Source organism: Bos indicus, chromosome 12, assembly GCF_029378745.1.
Source record: "Bos indicus isolate NIAB-ARS_2022 breed Sahiwal x Tharparkar chromosome 12, NIAB-ARS_B.indTharparkar_mat_pri_1.0, whole genome shotgun sequence".
NCBI classification, from domain to species: Eukaryota; Metazoa; Chordata; class Mammalia; order Artiodactyla; family Bovidae; genus Bos; species Bos indicus.
Window position 1 is genome coordinate 16,110,636 of NC_091771.1, and position 14,558 is coordinate 16,125,193.

General features: G+C 42.3%; 1 protein-coding gene across 2 annotated transcripts in view; it reads right to left on the minus strand.

The window, feature by feature from the left end:
- CPB2 (carboxypeptidase B2) overlaps positions 1–14,040 on the minus strand; it is a 57,763-nt gene extending 43,723 nt beyond the window's left edge. For both annotated transcript variants that reach the window (XM_019971243.2, XM_019971242.2), the window contains exon 1: positions 13,881–14,040. In XM_019971243.2, coding sequence (XP_019826802.1) covers positions 13,881–13,899 — 19 coding nt within the window. In that variant the 5' untranslated portion in view covers positions 13,900–14,040. The remainder of the gene's footprint in view (positions 1–13,880) is intronic.
- Between the last annotated feature and the right edge of the window lie 518 nt (positions 14,041–14,558).

The window sequence follows — 14,558 nt, forward strand, 5'->3', positions numbered from 1 at the left end:
GTTGGGAAGATCTGCTGGAGAAGGGATAGGCTACCCACACCAGTATTCTTGGGCTTCCCTGATGGCTCAGCTGGTAAAGAATCCACCCGCAATGCAGAAGACCTGCGTTCCATCCCCGGGTTGGGAAGGTCCCCTGGAGAAGGGAACTCCAATATTCTGGCTTGGAGAATTCCATGGACTGTACAGTCCATGGGGTCGCAAAGAGTCGGACATGACTTTTTGAGTGACTTTTGCTTTCACATAAATGTATAGAGAAATGCATGAAAGAACAATCACCAGAATGTGATATCTTCTCAGGGTGATGAAATTTCAGTGTTTTTCTTCCTAATTGTATAATTTTCCATATTGTTTACTTCTCTAACCAAAAAGAACTCTTTATTTTTTAATCAGGGGGAAACCACATTAAAAAAGTTACTCTGGCTGTGAAAAAAAACACTACCAAGCTTCTTAACAATGCTGGTGGCCCTCTCACAAGCACATTCTTTATTGTTTTCAAATGTCTCTGGCTCATCACTGGAACATAGTTACTGGTGACTTTCCTAGCCTTCCATAGTACTTTTATTCTGGCATATCCTGCCCTTGGAATTTTTTTTAGTATTTATTTATTTGGCTGCACTGAGTCTTTGCTGCAGCACATGGGATCTTCAGCCTTCAATGCGGCATGCCGGATCTTTAGTTATGGCACGTGGGATCTAGTTTCCTGACCAGGGATGGAACCCGGGCCCCCTTACATTGGGAACACGGAGTCCTAGCTGCTGGACCACCAGGGAAGTCCCATGCCCTAGGAACATTTTGATCCCCCTTTTCAACATCTGCCACAATAGTTCTGACATTCCTGGTTCACTTAGAGCAGGCCATTATTTTCTCCAAGCTTCCAAGAGTCATCCTGGTCACGTTAGCACCACCTCCCAAGGCTCTAACTAGAATGTCAAATCTAGTATCATGGGCAAATGCAGCCCTTTAGGGACAGAGATCTTTTCTCTTATTAACACACTCAGCACTTGGACACCCAGATCTGTCATGACTTAACCCTAGGTATTAGTTTGGAAACCAGTCGGGGGAGGTAGGAGTAGACGCTGAAGGCTGATGGTCAGAGATGACACTACAGAGAGAAGTCCTGATAGCAACGGGGATGATGAGATTGCTTTGCTTTAAAGCCAGGTGGCAGTGCTTAACCGGATGTAACACGATCGACACAATTATTATAAAAAGCAGCAAGGTCAGAGTGGTACCCAGAGGGACATGACCCTCAGAAAACTGGAATTAGTTAAGAGAACACAGAGTTCTTAGGGGCAAGAAAGAGGGCAGCCAACAAAGGTATTGCTCAATCTTTACAGTCGAAAGAAGTCAGGGAGGGTGTCAGTGGCTAAGGACAGTTGATCTAGTCAAAACGCTCAATCCACTGTCCAGCTCCCAGGCCTTGGCCACTTCTTAGCCCAGGATCTCTTGCCTGAGGGAGGAGTCAGGTTCCCCACAAAGAAAGACCTGCTGTGGTAGAGAGAACGTGCTTCCTCAGTCCTTTCCGAAAGAAAGCTATGGCTGTTTACTCAGGTCACTCTGCCCACTGGGAAAGAGGAATAGTTAAGCATGCGGAGGTGGGTTGTGTTTTTTTTTTTCCTTTTCTTATTGGAGTCTATTTGCTTTACAATACTGTGTTATTTTCTCCTGTACAGCAAAGTGAATCAGCTATTATGTACACATATACCCCTCTTTTTTTTTGGATTTCCTTTCCATGTAGGTCACCAGAGACCACTGAGTAGTTCCCTGTGTTACACAGTAGGTTCTCATTAGACCAACCATCCTGACATCTTTACGGTTGATGTCTTTAAGAATCTGTCATGAAGGCACAGCTGAGGCCCTTGTTAAGACTGCATCACAGTTCAATTCCTCCTCAGCTCGTATCTCCTTCCTTTATTCCTCCACACATGTTGCCCCTGAGATCCTATTCCAGTAAATTCCCTACACGCTAATCTCTATCTCAGAGCCTGCTTCCTGGGGAAACTAACCCACAGAAGTACAAATGCCTACTGTGTGAGATAAAACATGAAAAATTGCTATACAAATGGTATCAATACTCTGCTATAAGAATGTAACATCCGAAGTTACTGTTGCCTGGGGTAGTCAGAGGATGGAGACATTCTGAGCTGGACTTTTGAAATAGGTAGGATTTGACTGGTGAATGGGCAGTGAATGGCCTAACACTAAGACAGATGGAATTTTGGCAAGTGAACTGGAGATGAAATGGTGTTAAGTGCTGATGCGTAAGTGGAAACAAAATCAGAGTTCAAGAAACGGCATGTGACCCAGGAGGGCAGGAATATGGGGCGCACGTTGGGATATACCAGGAAATATAACCAGGATAAATGGGCAGCCTAGGATCTGATCACTGAAGGTCTTAAATCCTGGGTACCATTTTGGAAGTTTGAACAAAAAAGTGACCAAATCAAAGATTTCTTTTGAAGTGAAGTATAAAGAAGTGGGCTTCCCTTGTTGCTCAGCTGGTAAAAAATCCGCCTGCAATGCTGGAGGCCTTGGTTCGATTCCTGGTTGGGAAGATCCCCTGGAGAAGGGAACGGCTACCCACTCCAGTATTCTGGCCTGGAGAATTTCATGGACTGTATAGTCCATGGGGTCACAAAGAGTCGGACATGACTCAGCAACTTTCACTTTCATAAAAAAGTAGGGATATGTCCTGAGGAAAAAGAACAAAGCTGGAGGCACAATCCTCTCAGACTGCAGACAATACTATATGAAAAGATGAAAAGACACCCTACCGACTAGGAGAAAATACATGCAAAAATAGCAACAGACAAGGGGTTAATTTATAAAACATACAAACAGCTCATATAGCTTGATATTAAAAAAACCAAACAACCCAATCAAAAAGTGAGCAGAAGACCTGAATCGACATTTCTCCAAAGGAGACATACAGATGGCCAACAGGCACAGGAAAAGATACTCAGGTGAAATAAAATTAATTTTTTATGGCAGGACAGGAAAAATTTAAACATAAAAATTTTCTCTGTTCTTTGGCCTCCTCTCTCCCCCATACCTTTCATCTGAATTATCCCCAATCAGGAGACATGCCTGTCTAAAGAGCAACATACTCCTAACATCAGTAAGACAACTCCTTAAAAGATAACACTCCTTCTTGATCTTATAAGGGTCACGATGATGCATAGATCTGGATTTTGTAAACTGTCAGTAATATGTCATTTAATAGTCAACCCTCTATCTCAAAAGAAACTTATATTTAATATAACCGTGCCTTAACTTCTAACAGATGGACCATCCTCCAAGCTCTCTGAGATGCTCTTCCTAGGTTATAATACTCAACTTGGCTCAAATAAAATTTTTTGTTTCTTTCTTAGATCAAAGAGATTAATTTTTCTTCAACACTCAGCATTGCTCATTATTTAAAAAATGAAAAGCAAAACTACAGTGAGTCATCACTTCACACCTGTCCGATGGCTCTCATGGTAAAGTCTATAAACAAATGCTGGAGAAGGTATGGAGAAAAGGGAACCCTCCTGCACTCTTGGTGGGAATGTAAATTGGTGCAGCCATGAAGGAAAATAGTATGGAAGTTCTTTTACAAACTAAAAATAGAAGTATTATATGATTCAAGATTTCCACTCCTATGCATATAACCGGAAAAGATGAAAAGTCTAATTTGAAAAGAGATATATGTATTACAATGTTCATAGCAGCACTAAGCTAAGATATGGAAGCAACCTAAGTGTGCATCACCAGATAGATAAAGAACATGTGATACACACACACACACACACACACACACACACACACACACACACACACTGGCTTCCCTCCCTGGTGGCTCAGCAGTAAAGAATCTGCCTGCCAATGCAGGAGACACAGGAGATGTGGGTTCAGTCTCTGGGTTGGGAAGATCCCCTGGAGGAAGTAACGGCAACCTATTCCAGTATTCTTGCCTGGGAAATCACATAGCCAGAGGTGCCTGGCGGGCTATAGTCCATGCCGTCTCAAAGAGTCCAACACGACTTAGCGACTAAACAACAAACAACATACACACACAAAGGAATATTACTCAGTAGTACAGAAAGAATGAAATATTGCCATTTACACCAACATGGATTGACATAGAGATTATCATACTGAGTGAAATAAGTCAGACAGGGAATATGATATCACTTATATGTGGAATCTAAAAAATAACGCAAATGAATTTATTTGCAAAGCAGAAACAGACTCACAGACGGAAAACAAAGGGGGTTTTGTTTTCCCTTTTTTAACCGTCCCTTATGGTTACCAAAGGGGGACAGGTGGGAGGAGGGATAAATTAGGAGTATGGAATAAACAGATACACACTGCTGCATATAAAACAAATAAACAACAAGGATTTAGTGCATAGCACAGAGAACTATATCCAATGTCTTGTCATAACCTATAAACTAGGAATCTGAAAAATATGTAATGTATAACTGAATCACTTTGCTATACATCCAAAATTAACACAATATTGTAAAATCAACTATACTTCAATTAAAAACAGGATGTGAGGATTTGTATAATTAAATCATTATACTTTTAGAATTTACTTCTAAATTTTAAAATGAAATTCCTTACAAGTTAACCTAACAATGCAATACAATGCCTTACAAAACAACGAGCTCTTCATTATTCGAACAGAGGTTGAATTGCAGTTCCATGTAAAGGAAATTTTGTGTTGACTAGAAGATAAGATGCTTGGGCATTTTTAAATGTATTAAGGGACAAGAAAGTACTAAAATGAGTCAACAAAAGGAAAAATAAAAAATGTGGAGGAGTACAATGATGGGGGTATAAATTTACCATTAATATGTAACACCATCCATTAATATGTAATTACCATAATATCACTAATATAACAATACATTCAAGTTCCAATTGTGGTGAGCTGGACTCTTCCTATCTCCAGTTTGACCAAAGGGCAATGCAGCAGAATCAAATAATGAGATGGGGTCAGTCAGATGCTATGTAGCCCAGGCCCCAGGCACAGAAACTGGTCTTAACCAGACAGCCTACCTGGGTTTTGTCAACAGGACGCTAGGAAGGCCCACAACAAAACCAGACTGAACAGGCCAGATCCTAGATAGAGGGCAAAATAGGCTAAAGGCTGTCCTGGCCTTGATTTCTCTCTGAGTTTGTTTCAGAAGTACTGGAGTTTGGCAGAGGTGCTTTGCAGCTGTGTTTTGAGACATACAAGGGTCAACCACTTCCAACTAGCTCTGACTTGACCACAAGAACACGCCCACGCAGATAAAGTCCTGGAGTTAACTTTGCTTCATCACCATGCTTAGATCTCCGCTGGAAGGGGGTCTTTGTACTCTGCTGGCACAATTCTTGCTGGGTTCAAAGGAGTATTAGATTGCACGAGGGCTGGCACTGGAATTCTCCACCCAGGGAATTCTCCACCCAGGGAATTCTCCGCCCACTTCCTTGAGCCCTAATGACCAGGCTGCCTCTTAACCCTTAAATTCCCGTACTCCCCTCCCTTGAGAGAGAAAGTACCTTTGGAGTTTGAGTTCTCTTTCTCCATCCTCTGACCATTGAATAAAGGTCTGTCTTGCTTGCATCAAACTCAGGTTCATCATTGGCAACAGGAACCAGAGCAGGGAAAGAGCTTCCTGACCCAGCCAGACTTCCTGTTCAGCCAGACTTCAAGATGGGGGCCTTTCGTCTCATTTAGTAATGAGAGCACCTTATGTCGAGCCTTCCATTTTTGAAAATCCATTTCCTGGCTCTGTGCCCCCTTACTTAGAGACCAGGAAAAGTGGTCATAGGGGAGAGAGGAGGAGGATTTGTGAAAATAGTTCTGTCAACTACAAATTGGCACTTGCCAAGGGTGCTTGCCATCTATTTCTATAAGCATGAAATCAGGTGCTGCTGACCTTCAACCCCTGCCAAGGGAGTTCAGGGTGGAGAGGAGAAACGAGGCAAACTGGAAAAATGGTCAGGACAGGTCTTCAGATGGTTAGACGTTCTCCAGACCAGATTTAAGAGCCCAGTTCTTGTATCTCCTCATATCTAAAAAAGCATCAAAATCTTTCATGGCAACAGGCAACAGCTGCTCCTCATGACTAGCAAAGGCTTCACAAAACCAGCAGAAATCTGGAAAAAATATGTGCCTGATTGCATGTATTTCCACTTCACCAAAAATCACAGATACACTGAACTCCACCCCCCACCCCCCACCCCACTTATTTGGAGCAGTTTCTCAGAGCTCTCTGGGGTGCTCTCTCAGAGCTCTCTCTCAGAGCTCTCTGGAGCTTTCCTGGGCTGCAGTCCTCATTGTGCCCCCCAAAAAACTTAACTCGAGACTCTCACATTGTGCATTTATTTTTAAGTTGACATTCTTTGCAACAAGTTGCTGCGATTCTCTCAATTCCCACTCTCCCAAAGGGATAAAGTTTGGGGGTGTTACTTCCTTCAACTCAGCCTACTAGGGAGGATGATGGGCCAGCCCTCAAATTTATAGACAGAAGGACTGGTGCCTGAGAAAGCTAAATCTGAGAAAAGCTAAACCTGCAAAGGCTGGCCTCCAGTTGTCTATGTGTGCGTGCTCAGTTGCTTCAATCATGTCCTACTCTTTCTGACCCCATGGACCATAGCCCTCCAGGCTGCTCTGTCCATGGGATTCTCCACGTAAGAATATTGGAGTGGGTTACCATGCTCTCCTCCAGGGGATCTTCCAGACCCAGGGATCGAACCCACATCTCCTGCATCTCCTGCACTGCAGGTGGATTCTTTACTGCTGAGCCAAAAGGGTCCAGGTTGGTAAATAAAATCCAAAGAAAAATCACTTCATGGGATGCAGTTTTTGCTCAGATGCCATCCAATAGTGCCAACCTAAAGGAGTGGCGAGATCTTACAGTGGCAAGAATCTGGAGGTAAAAGCGAGATTCTTAGAATTGAAGATGGAATCACAACTGACTAGAAACAGGTAACTTTACCTGTAGAGGGTGATACAATTAACATCACCATGCGAAGGTGTTAGAGCTGGAGATTAATCAAGGGTTCATTACAGAATTTAGGATTATTGTTCCCATTCACATTTTGCTATGTTAGGTTTTTGTTCCAACCTTGTATCCCTGGTGGCTCAGATGGTAAAGAATCTACCTGCAGTGCAGCAGACAAGGGTTTGATCCCTGCGTCGGGAAGATCCCCCGGAGAAGGAAATGGGAATCCACTCCAGTATTCTTGCCTGGAAAATCCCATGGACAGAGAAGCCTGGTGCACTTCAGTCCATGGGGTTGCAAAAAGTCAGACATGACTGAGCCAATAACACACACAGTGTATATTATAAGTGAAAAAATTTCAAAAATGACACATTGTGAAATTTTAAGTGAAGAAGAATTTTTTGGTGAATTTTATGCATATCCTTTCTCTGATTGTCCAAGCAACATGTATACTAATGAAGATGATAATTCTTCAGAAGATAGTTCTGATTCAGACAATGTGAATATTAGACCACAAAAAGACAAAAAACCTTAGTGACTGATTCTGATAAAGAAAGTGAAAATGAAGCTCACAGTGCTGAAGAATGCTCCTTTACTTCTATGGAAGAGTGGATTGAAGACAATATTTCACAAAAATTAGACACCACAGGTGTGTCAGGCATAACTATTGAATGTAATAACCTGCAAAGTGTTAGTAGATTAACAGAATTAATTTTTGGCTGGCCAAAAGAAAAATCACCATAGGTGTGCATTTCTGCAAAAATCTCCCAGTCGATAATTAAGAGAGGGCTAAAAAGCCATAGAATTTTCTAACTTTCCATGGAAGGGCAGGGAAAGGTTACTCTGCCGTGTAGAATATGTTGGGGGGAATGGGAGATGAAAAATAAAGATATGTTTTGATGACATCTCTGAAGGGATAGAGTTACAGGATTTAAGCAATAATTATTTGGTGGTGGGGGAAGGCTTGCATCAAAAATAGAGTGAAAAATACAAGCACAGTGAAACAGCAGGTCACTTTAAACCAAGGCTCAAAGACAACTCAAATTGCTTATGACAAGTAGCAGTCCTGAGGTTGAAATTCAACCTTCCAGCTCCTGAGTTTTAATACCTCGGCAACATTTCCTGCTTTTTCAACTGTTCATGGAACAACAGACTGGTTCCAAACTGGGAAAGGAGTACCTCAAGGCTGTATATTGTCACCCTGCTTATTTAACTTATATGCAGAGTACATCACGCGAAATGCTGGGCTAGATGAAGCACAAGCTGGAATCAAGATTGCTGGGAGAAATATCAATAACCTCAGATACGCAGATGACACCACCCTTAAGGCAGAAAGTGAAGAAGAACTAAAGAGCCTCTTGATGAAAGTGAAAGAGGAGAGTGAAAAAGTTGGCTTAAAGCTCAACATTCAGAAAACTAAGATCATGGCATCCAGTCCCATCCTTTCATGGCAAATAGATGGGGAAACAATGGAAACAGTAACAGACTTTATTTTGGGGGGCTCCAAAATCACTGCAGAGGGTGACTGCAGCCATGAAATTAAAAGACTCTTGCTCCCTGGAAGAAAAGCTATGACCAACCTAGATAGCATATTACAAAGCAGAGACTTTACTTTGCCAACGAAGGTCCATCTAGTCAAAGCTATGGTTTTTCCAGTAGTCATGTATGGATGTGAGAGTTGGACTATAAAGAAAGCTGAGCGCTGACGAATTGATGCTTTTGAACTGTGGTGTTGGAGAAGACTCTTGAGAGTCCCTTGGACTTCAGGGAGATCCAACCAGTCCATCCTAAAGGAAATCAGTCCTGAATATTCATTGGAAGGGCTGATGCTGAAGCTGAAACTCCAATACTTGGCCACCTGATGTGAAGAACTGACTCCTTGGAAGAGACCCTGATGCTGGGAAAGATTGAAGGCAGGAGGAGAAGGGATGACAGAGGACGAGATGGTTGGATGGCATCGCGGACTCAATGGACATGAGTTTGAGCAGGCTCTGGGAGTTGGTGATGGACAGGGAAGCCTGGTGTGCTGCAGTCCATGGAGTCGCAAAGAGTCGGACACATGGAGTGACTGAATTGAACTGAACTGAACTGCTGAGTCCCCTCTAAGAATATGATTATGCTGCTCAAGGTCTGTCCTGTGTATGGTTTACAGGGATGGTTCACCCTTGCCTTAGCTCTGAAAGATTGTTTTGTAATTTAAAAAGCTGGTGAGATGCCTCTGAACAGCAGAACATAGCCCAAGGCTGCAATTTTGTTTTCTGCATTACAGCATTTTAAAGCTACTAGTGCCCTGTTCTCTAAGATGAAAATAATATATCAGTGGGAGCTAAGTGAAAGAGAACAAGCTGGTCTCCAGGTGGCAGATAGTATATGAAGTCAACAGAAGGAACACTTCCTCTCGTCTATTAATAATTCAAAAGCCCTCTAATCCTCAACCCTTCTTCACTCTCCAATTCGTTGTCCTTCTTTTCTTCCTACTTCTTTTCATTTCCTCTTTCCAGATAAATAGCCTCAGCTGACTGCCTGCACTTAGGTAATCAGAACACAATGCAATTAACGACTGTTTACAAGATTCTTGCTAGTATTTTATTTTTACCCTTTATAGTGTTTGGCCTTTAAAAGCAAGTGAATATGGAGACCTTTTTTTTTTTTTTTTGGCTGCCTTTCTCTTTGGCATATGGTATTTATGCCTTTAAAACTTTTTTTGTTTCCGTTCCAGAGCATTTCACTGATGAGATTTATCAAAACACACCTACAAATCAGCCACTCAGACATTGCCTGAACACTAAGCATTATTAGGAAAATGATCATGCCAAGAAAACGATAACAAAGAGCAGGTTTAGAAAAAAGCCAGACCTCTAGCTCTTTTTAGGAGGTGTTATAAATTTTACCCCCAGAAATAATTCATCCAAGTCTGTCACCCTGAATAAAATTAGATTTTTCTTTTAGCTTCAGTAATAGACAATTCCTGGAAGAGTGATGCTCAGAAACATTTGGTAAAAAAAATTATTTTTACTCAGAATCAAGATTTGTGATTTCATTTCTAGTGGAGGAATGGAACCCAAGAATCAGATACGCATCTGCCTACAAAGCTGCAGTTCCTCCCTCCCCCAATACTTGGGAACCTGCATGGTAGGCACAAAATATTAAGTGTTGTCAATATAATATAATTTGATTAAGATATAGTCATAGTCTCTTCCCTCTTTTCAAGCATAAGTATCAATCACACTCTTGAGAGTCCCTTGGACAGCAAGAGGATAAAACCAGTCAATCCTAAAGGAAATCAGTCCTGAATATTCACTGGAAGGACTGATGCTGAAGCTCCAATACTTTGGCCACCTGGTGTGCAGAGTCGACTCATTGGAAAAGGCCCTGATGCTGGGAAAGATTGAAGGCAGGAGGAGAAGGGGATGACAGAGGATGAGATGGATGGATGGCGTTCCCGACTCAATGGACATGAGTTTAAGCAAACTCTGGGAGATGGTGAAGGACAGGGAAGGCTGGCTTGCTGCAGTCCATGGGGTTACAGAGTCAGACACAACCTAGGGACTGACCAACAACCAATCAGATGTTAAAGTATATGGTTGGCCATAAGCTTTGTTTGGATTTTTTTAAAACATCTTATAGGAAAACCTGAACAAATTTTCTGACCAAACCAAAGCAAAAAAAAAAAAAAAAAAAGTAAGAACAGCCATGTATGAGGGAATTTTCCTCATTCATTTACTACTTTCTTTCAGTGTATTTCTTTAATATTTAGTCCTACTGAACTATTATAAACTTACTCATTTTGTAAAAACATGCTCAAGCTTTGGTATATCTTGCTAATGGCTGTCTTACCAAGGAGTTAAGTTCACTCTAGGCTACAGATGGGGGTCTGTAGGTGAGCCCACCAAACTCTGCCACAGCCAGCGGTGATGATGCTTGTCCTAGGCGGGGCTGGGCTGGGCTAAAAGTGTGAAGTGAAGTGAAAGGGTTAGTCACTCAGTCATGTCCATTCTTTCCCCATGGACTATAGTCCACCAGGTTCCTCTGTCCATGGGATTCTCCAGGCAGGAATCCTGGAGTGGGTTGCCATTCCCTTCTCCAGAGGATCTTCCTGACTCAGAGATTGAACCTAGGTCTCCTTCATTTCAGGCAGATTCTTTACTGTCTGAGCCACCTGAGAAGCCCTGAGGTCACCATCATACCTGCTGCCGTAGACCCCCAACACTAGCCCATCTCCCAGGCTACCTTCCAGACCAGCCATCTGTGCCGTCTCACTGTGACTAAATCTGACCTCTTCAAATTGGCTCTCTTCCTAATTTCTGTAATTTTTAGAGGCAGTGCTATGCAGTAAAAAGAGTTGAAATGATGAAAAAATGGGATTGAGTCCAAACTGTACCTTTATTGCTTGATATGGGGCCAATGTTCTTCTCCCAGGAGGCCTATTTTCCTCCTCTGTAGAATGTCAGGGAAACTATCCCTGGAGTGGAGGATTTGGGGGGTTTAACAGGATAACATTCCCAAGGGCCTATCCTAGTGCCTGGGACAACACAGAAGCTAAATCCTCGTGCACTTCCTCCCCTTTCCCTCTCTGGGAATGATGCTGCCGTTGCCTACAGTATCCAGGTTGGATGTGTTGATAGCAGTTCTTCTATCCCTCTCCTTTACCCAAGTAATATCCAATTACCTGGATAAACTATATCCTTTACCCAAGTAATTCAATATTCAAACTAGCAAGAACCTTAGAAATCATAGCCATCTCATTTCTTGATACTACATAGAGATATAAGGAACCAATTACCCTAGCAATTTGACTTCTGTGTCAATTTCTTAACAATCCTTCTTTGGTGGTGGAATTTGTTACTTGACACTTGGTGATCAGAAAAATAAACCCCATTGAAAAATGGGCAGAAGACCTAAACAGACATTTCTCCAAAGAAGACATACAGATGGCCAATAAATACATGAAAAGATGCTCAACATTGCTCATTAATAGAGAAATGCAAATCAAAACTATAATGAAGTATCACCTCACACCAATCAGAATGGGCATCATCAAAAAAAATCTACAAACAATAAATGCTGGAGAGGATGTGAAGAAAAGGGGACCGTCTTGCATTGTTGGTAGGAATGTAAACTGATACAGCCATTATGGAGATTTCTTTAAAAACTAGGAATAGATCTACTATACGTTCATGCTCAGTCGGTTCAGTTGTGTCCTGCTCTATGACTCAGCAACTCTGCTGCTGCTGCTGCTAAGTCGCCTCAGTCGTATCCAACTCTGTGCGACCCCATAGACGGGCAGCCCACCAGGCTCCCCGTCCCTGGGATTCTCCAGGCAAGAACACTGGAGTGGGTTGCCATTTCCTTCTCCAATGCATGAAAGTGAAAAGCGAAAGTGAAGTCGCTCAGTCCTATCGGACCCTCAGTGACCCCATGGACTGCAGCCTACCAGGCTCCTCCGTCCATGGGATTTTCCAGGCAAGAGTACTGGAGTGGGGTGCCATTGCTTTCTCCACCAGCAATTCTACTACTGGGCATATACCCTGAGAAAACCACAATTCTAAAAGACACATATACCCCAATGTTTATTGCAGTGATATTTACAGTAGCCAAGATACGGAAGCAACCTAGATATCCATTGACAGATGAATGGATAAAGAAGTTGTGGCACACTTAAATAATGGAGTATTACTCAGTTATAAAAGGGGACAGATTTGAGTCAGTTGTAGTGAAGCAGATGAACCTAGAACCTCTTATACAGAGTGAAGTAAATCAGAAAGAAAGAAACAAGTATTGTATGTTAACACATGCATATGGAATCTAGAAAACAGTACTGATGAACCTAGCAGAGAACAGACTTAGCGGACACAGCAGGGGAAGGTGAGGGTCAGATGAATTGAGAGAATATCATTAACATGCTGCTGCTGCTGCTGCTAAGCCATTGCCTTCTCCGATCATTAACATATATACACTATTATGTGTAAGATAGATAGTGGGAAGTTGCTAAATAACATAGGGAGCCCAGCCTGGCATTCTGTGATGACCTAGAGGGGTGTGTTGAGGGGAAGGGGGGAGGCTGAGGAGGGCAGGGATACACACACACACACACACACACATATTTAATTATGATTGATTCCTGTTGTTGTATAGCAGGAACAACACAAAATTGTAAAGCAATTGTCTACCAACTAAAAAAATAAATGAAAAATTTAAAAAGATAATTCCAAAGGAAATAATATCAATTTTGAAAAGCTTAAAAACTGACTAGTTAATAACAATAATGTGTATAGCCTCAGAAGTATTTACATCATGTTTATATATGCTAGAGTACTTTTGAGTGGTTTATAGTAGAAAGTCCTAAGGGAATCACTCTGCCAAGCAAAATAAGAACTAGATATGTTCACACATGTGTTCTTATGCCACACCTGTTCTTCCTTTCGTGTTCCATGCTGAACACCCATGCACAGCCCAGACCTCCAGTGCGATAACTTTACCCTCTTCCCCTCCCATGTTCCATGTACGAAAATAAATAAATCATCCGCAGTCAACACATCATATATGTGGAGACAAGAAAAATATAAATCATGTGAAGTGTTAAGGTACAAGTAGTTAAATACTTTAAAAAAATCAGAAGACTCAATTTCTTTAATTTGCATAGCTGCTGAATATACATATCATTCAGAGTTTTCTCAGTAATAAAACTAGAGCCAGAAAAGAAAAAAAGACCCTAGATCTAGTGAGAGCCTTATTGTACTGAAGTCTACAATTTGGAAGAGCAACATATGGAAAGTTTCAGGAAGAGGTGACCTTCAGACTCGAATGTTTTGCTCCCTAGCCCAGGGCACTGACTAGATTCCAGAGGGTCAAGCAAATGGGGAAAACAACCCACCACCACCTAGGAGCCCAGCGGATTACCTCTGAAAGGCGAAGGCATGCTCCCCACAGAACAGGACGGTGGCGACAAGGACTCCCAAGCTATAAAGCTTCATCCCCACAGCAACTCGCTATAAAACCAAACTCTCCGAAGAGAAGGGTCCAGATAGCTGGTTACACAAGAGCCTTCTTTACACACTGGTTAAACTGTAATGGCCTGTTCCCTCTCGTTTCTGTGATCAATCGACCTCACTTCCATTTCCACCCTCAAAGAGAAAGTACGCTGAGTTGTTATTCTCCGTGTAAACTATCCAGAAAGTCTTTAACTCTTCAGGGGAGATGAGCCAAGAACACAAAAGACCGTAATGTGGCGGAAACGTGTCTGCTTTGTTGAAGAACCATAGCCATAGAGTATTGATCCCTGGATCACAGCCCATGCTGGGGGAGGTCCCCTGGGAGTACTAAGGAGGTCCTCACTCGCTTTTGTCTTTTTCAATATTTTCAACCTAGGCGAAAACACCGAAGGGGAGTTTTTCAAATGTATGACTGAGAAGAAGCACGTGTATGGACGGTTATAGTGTCTCCCTTTGGAGATCCATGGCCTTTCATGCTTTTAAAGTGTGTGAGCGTGAAAGTCGCTCAGTTGTGTCTGACTCTTTGTGACCCCGTGGACTATACAGTCCATGGAATTCTCCAGGCCAGACTACTGGAGTGGGTAGC